Here is a 15596-nt window from a genome sequence, read left to right as displayed (position 1 = left end):
TGAAGTGTCAGAAAACCAATACCATACCAATTTTGATATCCAGTACGTTCTCTGTAGTACTGAACACTGTGTATACTTTAATTATGATGAATGTTTTAAGTATAAAATGAAAAAGTTTTGACAGCAGAAATTCCATCACTGCAATAAATATTTTTTCGAAGTCTTGATATCCGATGTTTGTTTGTTTTTTCACAAAAGATTCAACTGAAGCAAGAAAGTAAACAGAACGGAAAAAATCATGTTGAGCAGATAACAGATGTTCAAAACAGTGAATAGATCAAGGGTTAATGCAGCAAGGTCGAGCTCCTCCTTGTGGCACTGGTACCACAGTGGCAATCGTCTGGCAGGGGTCAGCCAAGTGTCAGGAATCTGACTACTGGCCCCCTAGTGGTGGAACCTCTCTGACCTCTCTATTTAAAAAGGTTTTGATAAATAGTTTTCAATATATTTATTTCCGGTAGCACTTTATAATAAGTACACACTAGTTAGCATTAGTAGCGGGCTAGCAAGCTAGCCATAGCTAGCATAATCAATAATATGTAGCTATGTGCCAACATACTACGGAACACTTTTGCCACTGACAGGCATGGCCCCAGCACCATCATATTAATGTTCTTTATCACTTTGTGTTGTGTATTTCCCTTTTCTGTTGAGAAGATAACTGAGACTTCTGCTAGCTTTGAGCCACTGCTTATAGATTAGGTCACAGAACATACTTAACTAATACTTAACTAAATAGTAGTAACTACTGAATTAATCATGACATTTTGTTAATGCTTTGTAAGGCATAAATAGTCTACACTTTAGATTAGGTCACAGAACATGCTTAACTAATACTTAACTAACGAGTAGTAACTACTGAATTAATGAGTAGTAACTACTGAATCCATCATGAATTGCAGCATTGTTTCTATAATTTACTAACACTTTACAAATTATCTTATTAATCATCTATAAGTCCTGAATATTTCATTTACATATTGGGAATCCAACATTTATAAAGTATGAAACCCAAGCTTATTAATCAGGATTGAAACATGTATAACTGTGTTTATGAATGAGTTACTAAAGAGTATTCATGTTGGAATAATACTTTATAAATGATGAATTCAGTGTTTATTGATGCTTTGCTAATGCTAAATAGTGTGTACTTATTATAAAGTGCTACCTTATTTCCTTTTTGTGTCAAAACCATCGTAATCATACATAAATAAAATGAATGATAAACCAAAAAGTACAGCGAGGTTGCTCGAGGGATGTATACAGCGAACGGGAGCTCAATTGACTCAACTAAATTCATGAATAGGATTTACGGCAGCTGAACTGTGTAACAACAATGGGTGTTCCCAGGAAATCTGGCTCCACCCACTCAGCTTGGCAGCTTCTTTTCTTTTTTAAAGTTTACATTTTTTTAGCGCTTTCTAGTCGCTAGTCTGATTATGTTACATTGTTATCGACAAATCTGCAGGACAGATAGTAAAGTTTTCAACAGTTGTTGTCCGGCTCTCGCAGGGAGCCTCCATTTAGTTACACTATGGTGTGTTCTGGTAACATTAATGATTCAGTAAAAATGAGTATCGGACGAAAGTAAATAATAACGTGTCATGATGAGAACCTTGAATACAGGATTTTGAAGGAGATGTTTTCATAGCAACACAAATAGATATAAGAAAGGGAATTATGACCTGTTTAACTTCCTAACACAAGCTCTAAGCAGCTTATACTATATCCTTAACTAACCCTAACCCTAACTGCCAATGCCATGATGTTTTAACCACTTCAAAACCAATTTACTCTTAACCAGTAACATATACACTGATATTTAAACATCTGAACAAAATCTCACACGTGTACCTTTTATTATAACACCAACATTATTCAAATAGCCCTAGTGGTTACAGAGATACACCCTTTTTAGTTTGGGTATGCAATTTTCGAGCAGAGGCCAACAAATAGGTTGGTTTTCAATAAAAATAGTCTTTTATTTCCATATAATTTTAATTGTGGGGTTTTATTCAAACAACCACTATTAATGACTAATCAAAAGAAAAAGAATATAGTTGATGGTAATGAATATTTTAGTTAATTAACTATAGCTTTATACTATATTGTTAATAATCGTAAAAAACGTGAAATGTCTACTGACAATATTCCTGATATCAAAATGTCATGTTGTGACATCCGTATTAGACATCAGCGTAAATTGTTCTTGTGTCTAGTTCTTATGCTGCAAGAAATTCAAACCTGCATAACTGTTTTTTGTTTGTTTGCTAGTCGAAAAAGCAGCCAGCAATGAAAAACATTTATTAACAGTGTATGAGTTCACATAACATAGCAGAATAATTCAGGAAAATATATTTGTTTCAGGTCGCAGCCAGTTCAATGTAAGGTGCTTAAGCAGAGAAAATCCACCTTATCATCATAAACAACTTTACTAAATTATATTTAATTGGATATGAAAATTCATAAATGACTAAAAAGTTTTTAGAATTACTTAAAAATACATGAAATACTATGACACTATATAATCAATGTGACAAAACAGTTTGTATAAGGTAAATAAATAGCAAATTCACAAAGTTTTCAATAAGGAATTGAATTACAATTTTACATTTATCAACTGTTTCCCTGTATACTTCTCCATTTATAAAACCTATTATCACTAGCTAACTAACCATACTATATAACTGGAGCACTTGCAAATAAATAAATAGAGGGGGGGTCAAAGAAATGTGTATAGAAACAGACAGAATAAAGATATAACTATTTCCTATTGCGTGGATTTCATGGTTTAAATAAACCACCAAGCAAATACTGTGCCAAGAAGCTTATTGTGACAAATATTCCCTCTTCATGTAACTATAGTGTGAGTGTGAAAGAGCCCAAACAGCCAGGTCTTTATATTAAGGAGATTGATGTGGTACAGGAAGTCAGATACCCAGCAAGACTCTCCACCCCTGAATAACCTGCAGGTTGCAATCCATTCAAACAACCGTGCTGATCAAAGACTCTGCCTGTGTTTCCTTCTTCCTCCTCTGCTTTTTGTCGCCCGACGGCTGTCCCCTCTGACGTCTGACCACCAGGAGACGTGACCCGCGGGCAGCCGGTCTGGACGCGATGGTCCTGCATGGCAGAGGTCGTGGGCGGAGTCACAGTGCTAACTTGTGGATCAGACACCAAACTGTCCTGCTGTAACTCCTCCCACAAGTTACCTGAAGAAAAGAAAAGAAAAATATATCTGTCACAGATCTCTTATTTGCCATAGTATATGATATATGCAGCTTTTCCTGCATTGACAAGTCAAAATGTCTGCTGTGAGAAAGGTAAATTAGATGATTACATGGATATTCCTATCCATCATATTGTCTCCACTGTCTCTCGTACCTTGCAGCTGTAGGTCAGTCAGACTGGGGTTGAGCATGTCGATGTCATAACTGGCGTCTCCCTCCAACAGCAAGTCCTGCATGCTCCTGGAGCTGTACTCAGCCTGCAGGGCTGGGTTGTAACTAGGTGGCATCTTACCAGCCATGGGGGAGTGCAAGCCTCCAGTGGCTGATGGGATGCCAGCTGCAGGCTGCTGCCCACAGGGTGAGTACAGGGCAAAGGAGTTGTTGGGGTGAGCGGCGGCAGGGGTTAGGTAGCAGGGCTGCTGAGGTTGAACATGTGCATACTGTGGACGCCGTAACAGTGGACGGAGCTGGGCTGGGGTGAATGATGAGGTGGTGCCATAGATAGAGGCCATCCTGGATAACAAAACTGGGTTGGTGTAAGAGGTCAGAGACCGGAGTTTGTTCGGTCTCTCTCCCAGTAGACGATCAAGGTCTTCTGTAGAAGAAAGTGTGTATTAAAATTAACTTTGAATCAAATAAGATCTACTAAAAATTCAGAAGTAAAGAGATCAGCAAGAACTGATTAAAAGGTCAAACATTTGTACAGTTTATTTTTGATCTATTACTGTAATTAATTAATGTTGTCTTCTTACTACTACTGACTTTTTTCAATACGTTTAAGGGACCCACCTGGTCTCGCCATGCTCCTGCGAACGCTGATGGGGTCCTTGCGACGCCACTTGTGCAGCTCCTCCTGCATTTTCTCCACCTTGGCGGGATTGAGAGCCCAAAGGCAGCCTTTACGGGACAAGCTCCCATTTTTGTTCTCCACCTTCGCAAAGCACTTGTTCAGGGAGAGGTTGTGACGCACTGAGTTCTTCCATCCATCTGGAGCTGACTGAAAACCGAGAGCAGTGAAAAGATGCAGAAGATGGGAAAGAAAAGGTTTAAACCAGCTGTTCATGACGGTTCTTATAAAGTCATGTCAGAGTATTTCATGGTACACAAAGAAAAGCAATAAGCACACAATAGTAGGGTGGCCACTTATGTATTTAGTGATGTTAAAAATTCCCAGAAATACATATTCAGAAACTTCTTGCCCTGGAGGTTAAAAGGTGTGTCAATGTTTCCAGAATCTCCAGAGTTTAATATCTGCATGCTGTGGTAAGTGTCCACCGGACTGAAATGATCTCAAAGATACTTGACAATATCCCGAAAGTATTCAGACCTTTGCACAATACTTAGACTTGCCTTAGAGTATTGCTTATCATCTGCCATATGTGTTTTCTGGCCCTGCAGCCTGTACTTAATGTTACTGGCAGCTGCTTGGAAAGCAGCCATCTTTAAGGTGCCTTCTTAAATTTGAATGGCAGTGATTCTTTGAGCTCTTTCCAGGGGTGAGTCTGAACTTATTTGATTTGTAGATACTTGGATTCCTTTGAATGTGCAGTATTTGGGGCGACGTAGGGTTCAAAAAGCGGTCCAACCCTGCAGCTGCCTCATTTTATTAATATCAAAGCAACGATGCATGTGTTCTACTTTACCAAGCACTTTATTAACAAAATCATATCATTTTGATATGTCTTTGGTTTCACATAGCACATTTGATTTACTAAATGGCAAAACAGTCCTTGCAACAACATCACTAACTCACGACATACACACACATAAACATACACTGTCGATATTAATTAAACAGATACAAAACCTCCCCTCATTAAACTCCCCATGCCAAGCTCCTGCCTCAACAGGTTACCACTCCGCTGGTCCAGGGCCACCTATCTGCATGCATAGTGACTTTTGCAGTGTGACATTAATCATGAGGAAGTAATTAATGTCAACTGCAACACAGATGTGGTTTGGCGTGATCTTTAACGTGCGAGAAAACACCGGGCTAACCTGAATGTGAACCTTTCAACTGATCTACTGTGGAAAAACAATTAGTTGATCCAAAGAGAATTACTGAAGAAAAATATGTATGTGGCTTGTTAAAGTGTTGTTCTGCTCGACTACTGTTGTGCCACTGAGGATTTTTTTTGTTGATTAAATATGTGACAAACAAACCCAAAGCGTGGTACCTTGAAATAGGGGAAGTGTTCAGTCATGAAGCTGTAGATCTCACTGACTGGCAAGCTTCCTGTCTTGCTGTTCTTCAGAGCCAAGAAGATCAAGATGCTGCATTCATGAAGGAAACATTTTTCACTTTATATATTACATTTGGCGCAAACAAAGCACTTTAAGATACCCCACCCACATTGAATAAACGAGAATCAAATTAGAACTTCGGAATTTCTTAAAATTTGGCTCCACAATGAAGCTAAACAGACATATAAAAGATGGCAAACTATGTTGAAATGTGATGCAATGTTACCTGTATGAGTAAATGGGCTTGGGGAAGATGGACTGTGTCGTACTCTCCTGTTGTGATTGAGTGGAGCGACTTTGGAGGGAATATTTTGAGCTGTTGGACTGATCATCATTTGGATACTGTCTAGAGGAGACCTGTAGACGACACACACAAACACACACACACACACACACCTGAAAACTGGAAACAATAAAAGACAGATATGTTTTACAGATTATTATGTGTCAAATCATATACAGGTAAACCTAAATATTAGTTTTTATTCATCATCACGCAGATCCCATCTTCTGCACCGTCGTTGAAGCAACCCGTGAACCGACACATTGACTCACCTGGTGTAGAGGGCTCGAAGAGCTATAAAATGGATAACTTTGAGACAGGAAGCCGGTGGGGTCTACTGGTACAGCTGATAGTTCTGGGAACGAACTCTGCAAATATAGGGAATAAAGTTGTTTCGAGAAGCCATATGCATGTGCAAGAGTATAATGTCTAATAACATTTCTGCTTAAATTAACTTAATTGCCTAATGCGGCCACTTGGTGGCAGTGGAAACAAGTCCATTGTTTAATTGTTGAGATAAATAGCAAACAATTGTAATTTCAAGCTCTCACGGAGTAATACAATCATTCATTTGGAGTCGTGTTTTTGGTTTCTACCAACTTCTGAGAAAAATATATGTATTGAAGCAGCTAAATGCTCCACTATGTTCACCAGCTAGTCGCTAACTGTGTCAGTCTGCTGTTTGGTGCTGAGCGGGTAGTGCACAGTAGGTTTTTAGAGCTTTTTTTTCTTTCAGTGGTGCTATGAGAGAAGCTAGAGTGAACCAAAAAGTAATGTTTCGAGCAAAACAATGTGCTGGTACTCTTTTTAAAGAAGGAAGTTGCCGATTCAGCTGATAAATCATCATCATTATGACCCCTTTCACACAGTAATTTCATACATTGTTTTAAAAAATATATATTAATTATAGCTGCTTTAACATTTGCATTTAAATTAGTTATCGTATTTAGTAATGCGGCATGTGTATGTGTGTGTCTTTTTCCACATTTGTGGTCACTCTGTTTACTCACTCCCTTTCTTTATAGATTTTATAGTCGCCTTCCGGATATCAACTTGTTTTGGAATAAAAAGTGAGGATAAAATGAGTGTAGCATAAATTCAGAAACCTGCACACTGCCATTGTACTGGTCCCAGGATGATGATGATGCTTCACGTCTCGTGCTGTGTGAACGAGTGTCAGGGCTGCACACCTCCTGCAGACAGCTGAAGGAAGACGTGCACTGTTGGCGGCCACCCGCAGCTGGCCCTGCTCCATCGCTGAACTGTCGATGGTACGGATGGTAACGGTCAGAGTCAACAGAGCCTCTTGTTGAACCGATGGTCCCATCAGCACTGTGCCTCCTGTTCACCTCTGCAGTCCTCAAGCTGAAGTTGTTGCTTTCTTGCTGGGTGAAGCAGATGCCTCTGTCCTCTTTTGTCTGTGGTGGGATCATCATCTTTAGAGCTGGAAATCACAATCTACACTAACTGTTGACAAATCCATCAAGGCAAAGCTTACTGGGAATCCCCTGAGGCCATTACTAGAAAACTACCTCTCTTATAGTAAAACACAGAAAACAGCCTTTTAATCAAATCAAATTTAATCAACCTACATGTTCCCTTACTTTCATCTTTAAGTTATGAAAACCTGATGTATGGGCTAGGAGAAATTAAGTACTTTTGATTAGTTTAAGGAGAAGTTTGATATTTTTGGGAAATAATATGAAGGTTTATATATGATATTCAGAGCATTAATATGGCAGCAAACAACTATTTGATAATACCTAACTCACTTTCTCTTTTGTTGAGTGTGGTAAGAATGTGACTATACGTATTTCCCAAAATGTCAAACTATATAAAAATGTGGTGTTATACTGCATGTTACCAGTTAATTCTCCGTAAGAAAGACATACAGATCAAAGGCAGATTAAACCAGTTGTCCTTTGAAAGCCCATGGAAAACTGAGGCCATTTGTCAAAGTACAAGCAGTGCATGGCATGTACAAGAGTCAGAAATTATTTTCTATTTCCAGCATCACACAGAAGTAGCTGTTTCGGGTTAAAACCTGAGGTGGCTCAGTACCTGTGATTCTGCCATTTGCTGACAGGAGGTCCCACGGGTCTCACCGGTGCGTAGCCTAGCCTGAGGGGTTGATGTTGACTTGCCACCACTGTGGGAAAATGTCATTCTGTCCGACATTCTGCACCAAAATCTGCTTCTGTGAAGAGATGGAAAACAAGCTAAATTTGCGATATGAGAGAAAGACGGTTGTCTATCTTTAGTCGTTGGCATTTTCTGCCCCAAAGGGAGTGACATGGATGACATGTTTCAGTTATTAGAATTGTCAGCTGTAATCAATATAAATTAAAGGTCACACAAATATTATACTGTAACTACATAGTTAGTAATTTTGGAAATGTAATTCTTTGCTTTCTTGCCAAAAGTAGATTTGAGAAGGCTGATATGCTCTTACTGTCTCGTAACGTTAAACACTATGAAGCTATCACCAGCAGCTGCTTAGCTTAGCTTAGCATAAGGAGTAGAGACAGGAGTACTTATAGAAAAAGCCTTGGCCTGTCCAAAGGTAAAAACATCTACAAACATCATAAAGGTGTTGGCAAGCAGATTGTGTTCCATTTAAACAGAGCCGGGCTACCTGTTTCCAGTCGTTATGCTAAGCTAAGGCAACCAGAGTGGTATTGATGATGAGTGGAAAAGCAAATGGTAAAACAATTAAGCTGTTGGTTTTTCTACTTTGGATTTGTATTGCTGTTGGCACAGGACGTACATCTCAACTGGTTTGACAAAGCACGTATTGTTACTGATCTTCTGAGCTCATATCTACTGAGTCTTTATTCTGCTGTAAATCTGTGAGATATGCTATACTGTATCCTCTGACAGTATGAGTGCAGTTTGACATAAATGGATGTACATGAGCCCGGGGTTTATCCGGCTGAGTGTGAAGAAGTGTTATCTGATCCCAGCTGAGGTGACAGACACGTGGCCCATAGTTCCAGTAAAGGTAACCTCAGCCCCCGACATAAACCAAGCTCATTAAAACTGCCAACAAACCATGCTGTTAGGTCATGTAAAGCCAAATAATGCTGAGGTAGAGAAAGCGGGATCCACCTCTCCTGTAGTGTGTGTGTGTGTGTGTGTGTGTGTGTGAGAGAGAGAGAGAGAAAGAGAGAGAGAGAGAGAGAGAAGTAGCAATCATAGCTCTTTCTGTTCACATCAACTAAGGCTAAAGTGTCATGGTGAAAGTTGAGAGATTGCCTTTTACCCACTGTGGCAACAAATCCTCTCATCTGCTTGACAGACACGCTGCCACCAACCAGAACGGATGCACTTACAGAAAGAGAAGCATAAACTTCAGCGGCGGGGTGTGTGTGTGTGTGTGTGTGTGTGTGTGTGTGTGTGTGTGTGTGTCACATTCTTTTCATTAAGATCCGAAAGAAACTGAGCTGTTTTTGATCTCTGAGATAACCCATTGAGGGACAGGTGCAGATGTAGACCCGAGGTGTCTCTCAATCGTCAAAACTACATGCAAGTCACTTTTGGATTTTCTCAGAAAATAATTCTACAGTGATCTTTTAAAAACTCCAAATTGTACAGAATTTTAGATATTTAGATATTTCTGTAGATATTAAGTGACAGTAACAGAAAGAGGGAAGTTTGTACTAAATAAACACTTGATTTGTCAAACTCACGGCCGAAGCATCATATCAGCTCCAGAAAAACCTGAGAACAAATGTTTGCACAGACGGAGAACTGTAGATTGTGTGCAATTGAAGCCACAGTCTGCCAATATTGTTCACATATAAACTATATATAAAAAATCAATAGTGTTTTTGAGAATTGATAAATCACAAAGTATAATATTATTATATAATATAGTGATACTGTTGAGAATCGATATTTTCTTACACCCCTACTCCAAATACCTAAATAAATAATAACTTTAAAAAAAACGACTTAAAATAATAAGATTGGGAAACCTGTATTTAGCGTTTTCAATCTTTGCTCAATTTCAACATTAAAGATGCAATATTTTATTGACTTTAATCATCTCGTCTTGTTTTATGTATTGCAAAGTTATGGATTGTTGGCACAAATTATAAGTTATCAGCAACTGGAAGAAGGACAAAAAGTCTGTCTCTATCTTTCACATTCATGTTGGGTGAGCGTTAAGTTATTATGTTCAGCACATTATGAAGAAGATAGACATGCTTCGACTAAAGGGATGCTGAAAGAGCTCCAATAGCTAAAAAAAAAATGTACTCATCCTCTCCCTACCTAATGTAATCCTAATATTTAACTAACACTGTGTTCATGATGTAACAGAGTGGATGTCAGTTAATGCAGAGTCTTGAAAGAAGACAAATCAATCAACAAATACATTTTCACAAGTTTTTTTTGTACTGTTTCAGGTCATATCTACACAGTTTGTATGAAGGAACAAGAGCTAGGGCTTTGGCGAGTAAGGTTTGATCATGGTGTCATCAGCTGTGTCATGGATCACCTGTCTGTGTTATTTTAAGCGCTACTGTGAAAGAATACATCACCTGCTGCATAGTTGTACAGTGTGGCATTTTTAAAAGGAAATTGATCTTGGGTGTGGTGTTGAACATAAAACAAACTACCGTGTCCAGCAGGATTATTCACATTGTTTCTGTCCTCAAAGCATGAAAATGTAGCTTCTGATCAAAGCTAAGAAAGATTAAAAATTAATACATGTACATTATCCTGTTGTGAAAATCTAATGTATACTGTTTGGATAGTTTAATCGACAGCAATATATCATATTCTATAAAATCATATAAACACTGCCCTGTGAAAGAGAAAGAAAAAAAAAGCCCTGTTTTCAGCTTTGTAACGATGAGTTTTCCAGCTCATCTATTTAGCTTAAGGATACTTTTTATATTTACACCTAAAACCACACTTCATCCTTCAATTTATCAGACAAATTCAAACAAAAAATCAGAACATTTGAAGATACATGATTTTCACTGGTGAACAATGGAGTAAAAAGTACAATATTTACCTCTGAGATGTAGTGGAGTAGAAGTATAAAGTTGCATCGCCTGGGAATAGTCATGTAAAAAGTAACTTGAATTTGCTAAAATGTCTACAAGCTTTACACAAGCGTTCGCGAAGAATAGGTTCTTTCATGTCTATAGTAATGAGAAGACAAGAACAGGTACAACTGCTTACCTAATAGTCAGGACTGTATCTTGACGGTGTTGACTTGAGACGGCTGCTGCTCACAGGTTCACAGCGGTTAACAAGCATTCAGCACCTACAGCAGTGCCAACAGTATCAGTGCAGTAATGTTTTCTCTCTTAGTTCTACATAATATGATGGTAACAGAGTGCAAATCAGAGAAAAAATATTGCAGCAGTTTAAATAAACACCAACATTCCCAAAGTGGAAAACTGTCGAAATAACTCACCTAAACTTTGCAAAACATAACTGCCCCCTCTCGACTCAGATTTGTAGTTTCAGTCCAATTTTCTCAAACAGAGCCATAACCTCTGACCACATCTGAGCCCATTATCGCTCAACAACCCTCACAGTGAAGTACTTCAATTAGATCGACTGTCTAAATATGTATGAAAGTGGGCGATGGGCTGGTTTCAGATTTTGGCAGCTCGGAATATCATTCTGACACACAGAATGTGTGTGTGTGTGTGTGTGTGTGTGTGTGTGTGTGTGTGTGTGTGTGTGTGTGTGTGTGTGTGTGTGTGTGTGTGTGGGCACTCGTCCAGGCTAGCCCAGCAATAAGATATACAGAAAGAGAAACCTGCTGCAACAGGTTCCAAAACATCTACTGGTGCAGTCATTGGCAGCTGGCAGGGCTCTCTTCCTCCTTCCATCAGTCTTTCTTTGCCTGACTGAATGGTTACTTGTCTGAACGGGACAGAAGATACACTACTGATCACAGCCAGTGGCACAGAGCGGGCGCAGTGCCCTGGTTTCTAAGCTCGCCCATAGCATACGCTGTCTATAATGGGATCTAGTTCCATGTGCTGCACTCTCAAACAAACGGTGCACAAGTAGACGCAGGTAGAATAATTTGTGCATTTAAAGCATGCAAGCACACACTTAAAGTTACAACTGTAGCAAACTGAACCAACAGAAGCTATCGATCTAGAAATGTCAGTTCTTGATGCAGCCTATAGCAGTTAAGGTAATAACTAATGGACATATCCATTATATGCAATGGTCTACAGAATGTGAAGTCAAACTCATCTCAGAACATCAGGCAGCTCCTACACATGTTTTAAGATGCTCCATGGTGACTTTGGAGCATTTTCAAGACTTTTTTCCTTTTGTCTTGAGAGATTCCTCTCTGAAACTTTTCCAGTGACAGTATGAGGCTCAAAGAGTAAGAGAGGCAGAGAAATAAAGGAGAAAGTTGGAGAGGGAGTAGAGGTATGTCAATACAGGTAGATTCCTATCCTATCCTCCCAATGAACCTGGAAAACAATTGTAGCCATAACTCGTTCATATACCTTGAACAAACTCTGTCCTCATTGAGAGGGTGAGGCAGAATGACAGAGAGATAGAGGATTAATTACAGAATCGTGTTACAGTGTTGCACTGTGTTACAGTGCAAGGCTTCTGCTGAGCGAAGCTACTGCCGAAGGCTCTTTTTGCCAAAAATGGAGTTCTTCAGGAGGGTGTAATGTGGGAACAGATTTCAGAGGGCACTTTAGTGAAAGTCTCATTGTCTGCTAGGAAATAACTGCTCCAGTGCTTGTTTGTTCTAAGTTGACATATCATGTTTTGCAGAGCAAGTTATTTACCCTTTATTTTATTTATCTAAAAGCATTAAGCTGTGCTTCTTTAATCTGCTCTAATACCTGCCAGTATTATTAAGCACCAGTCAAATAATCTTTCCAATCACAGACATCAGCGTCCTAATTTGAGTCATTGGCTGCCCGCAAGGGTTGCATTTATTCAACAATAACCTAAAATGAATCACAGATACGCTGGTCAAAATATCAGAGCTAAATTACAACATGGTGACAGGTAACTTTCATTGGAAGATGTACATTATAATATTCTGCCATGTGAAAGTTAGCGCCATGTCATCCAAGTGGACATGTTGACTCAACAAAGTCTTAACTCAGGGATCTAAAGGATTTAAGAGCAATCCGAATAATCTGTTTTTGGCAATGATGATGACAATAATAATAATAATAAAAATGCATTTCATTTTTATCGCACTCTTCCTTCAAAGAATCCCAGAGTGCCACACATATAGTAAAAACAAATAAAACCGATTAAAACATAGATAAAGCAACCCATAAAAATAAAAAAAATAAGAATGTAATAGCTGCCAATAAATTAACTCAAGGTAAAAAATGCCTTCCTGAATAAAAAGGTTTTTAGGCCAGTCTTAAAAGAGTTCAGTGTCTGAGTTGCCCTCAGGTGGTCAGGGAGACCGACTTGACTATGATTATCTGATGAGGATTGTAGCCTGGTGTTTGTTGCAATAATGAAGATAAAAATAAACTTGAAGATGTAAATGTATCCAGTAATTCAAAAACAATAGGCCTGAAAATAAAGTCTGAAAATATTAACATGATTTTGTGAGGTAGAAATATGCTTCTGTTTTGTGTCTAGCGGCCCCCTCACCACAATTGCAACCTCAAAACCGTTCTACAGTCAACGTATAATGAACAGTGTAACCTTCTTGAAGGCAGGATGTATTTTATTAGATTGTCACAATAAACTCAGTTTATAAACATTAAAGGAAACAACATCTGAGGCTGTTTGTCCGAGCAAATTAATAACAAAAGTTATTATTAACACAAGTTTACTTCATGGTCCATTTAAAAAAAAAGAAAATCTGTTTTTTAACAATTCTCTAATAATTTCCCTAATAAAGAAATAATTGTAAATCAGAAGATGCATATAATGTGATTTACAGTGATTTATGAGTGTCTTTTGACAACTTGGTTGGAAAACATTGAGTCCCTGAGGCAGCGAAATTTATCACTGAATACTTCACATTATGGCTTCAGGGTGAGGTTATAGAAATTCAGCAATTACTTTACCTGTCTCAATGATACTTCATAACTAAGATGTGCAGCTGTCTGTAATATTGGTGCCATATTAAAAATAACATGTTCAGATGCCAAGTACAGTCAAGTGGTAAAGCGCTACAGAGCTTTTGATACATGCAGATAAGTAGACATTGTGCACGAACAGAATCTTTCACATGGTCACTAACCTTCGATGTATACCAAATACCAACAATTCACCTGAGTTTTTAAGCAGAAGATATACTGCAGCATTTTACATTCTGAATGCAGGTTTTCTATATGTGGTTAGGAAATTACTAAAAGGGATCAAAATACGACAAGACGGAAGATGTCATAACATAATGTTATTGTCTTACCTCAGATAACAGGCATCCATCGCACCTTCATAACTGTGAGCACCAATTCAACAAGAGTGAGCGGCTTTCCTCTGAATGATGTCGTCTTTCAGTCTTCACCAGATGAATGGTCGCTAGATTAAACAAAAATGTTTTGGATTTCCCAACTGTTTATGCTTTTGACCTATGTATACGGTAGTTTCCCCATCTTAAAATCCCTTTTGCTCTTCACTTCCAGAGATTTACAGATCTCTGTCAAAGGGTTATATACAATGTTTTCAATCAGTTTCCTAAAATTGATTCATCTTACCTTCCATCATTTTGCATTTTTCCCACATTGACCCTTTGAAGAGATTTGCCTTCTGTGCTCTTTGCTCTCTTTAAATCAATTGAGGATCCACTAGCCCTAATCCTATGGATGTAATGAGATTTGATCCCATCATTAAAATACATAGACCAGAAATAATAGTCTCAAAAACTACAGTGAGCTCTTGATCCTGCAGCATCTCTATTCCAAAGATTTATTTTCCTGGAAGTTGAATATTCTGTTGTTAATGGATAACACAAATTAGTTTGAGTAACCAAACTTGTTTTCAAACCTGGATGTAGTACAGTGTGTATAATTTGCTAAAAGATATAACCGAGAAAGTGATGATAATTATGGTTATCTATTGTGTCAAGACTCTTTATTCAGACAACCATGTTATACCATCCATTATATATACACAAAAACAATTTTAAAAATCACTTCAAGCTGGGGTAGGCAGTTTATTGTTGGCATCATTGGACAAAGAAAGTATATTGTAATTCAAGTGGTCTGAAAGAAAACTAGACCTCGGCTTGGCTCTGTTTTTAGGCTTTAGACGACCTAAACCATGACATCTCTTCAAATGGTGAAAGCAGAATATATATATATATATATATATATATATATATATATATATATCAGAAATAGGATATAGAATATCTTGTAGGAGAAGTTGCTATTCCAGTATTGGCAACAACATGCCTACACTAAAAAGCAATAAAAAAAGAAGAAGACAGAGTCTAACAATATTGACGAAGCATTTCAGAGATGGAGAAAAATGTTGCGAATCGTTTAGCCTTCTGCTAACCGTAGACATTGTGGTTAGCAGAAGACTACTCTTACAGGTTATTGTATGAAGCGTGTGCATGTATGTCTGTGCTCGTCTGGTGGGAGGGGCTTAGGACAGAGGGGAGAGCTGCCCAATGAGGCCTATGTGTTTCGTTCCTTCCTTCTCCAGAAAGCTGACAACCCTGGGATACAGTGGTGGGCCGTCAGGGCCAGCTAAGCCTTCTCTGCTGGCCTAAACAGAATCACAAAATTACAGCTATTTTATCATTGAATTTTTCACAAATACACTACATGTATTATAATTAGTTTTCCCTATTATCTTATTTTCTCATTGCACAGCTCCTGGCTTCCTCTGTTGCTCTGCTTCCAGCCTGC

General features: G+C 38.4%; 1 protein-coding gene across 1 annotated transcript; it reads right to left on the bottom strand.

Moving 5' to 3' along the window:
* Positions 1-2898: 2898 nt before the first annotated feature.
* On the bottom strand, positions 2899-7935 carry foxn1 (forkhead box N1; the record flags this gene model as incomplete). Its single annotated transcript, XM_079225354.1, has 8 exons — positions 2899-3212; positions 3385-3825; positions 4020-4227; positions 5408-5504; positions 5701-5831; positions 6030-6125; positions 6864-7175; positions 7819-7935. The coding sequence occupies 8 exons, from the start codon at positions 7933-7935 to the stop codon at positions 2899-2901; spliced, it is 1716 nt and encodes a 571-aa protein (XP_079081480.1).
* Positions 7936-15596: the final 7661 nt, after the last annotated feature.

The sequence above is a fragment of the Taurulus bubalis genome (assembly GCF_910589615.1).
Source record: "Taurulus bubalis genome assembly, chromosome: 10".
Classification (NCBI taxonomy): Eukaryota; Metazoa; Chordata; class Actinopteri; order Perciformes; family Cottidae; genus Taurulus; species Taurulus bubalis.
The sequence above is the reverse complement of the archived record's forward strand: the minus strand, read 5'-3'. Positions and strand labels throughout refer to the sequence as shown.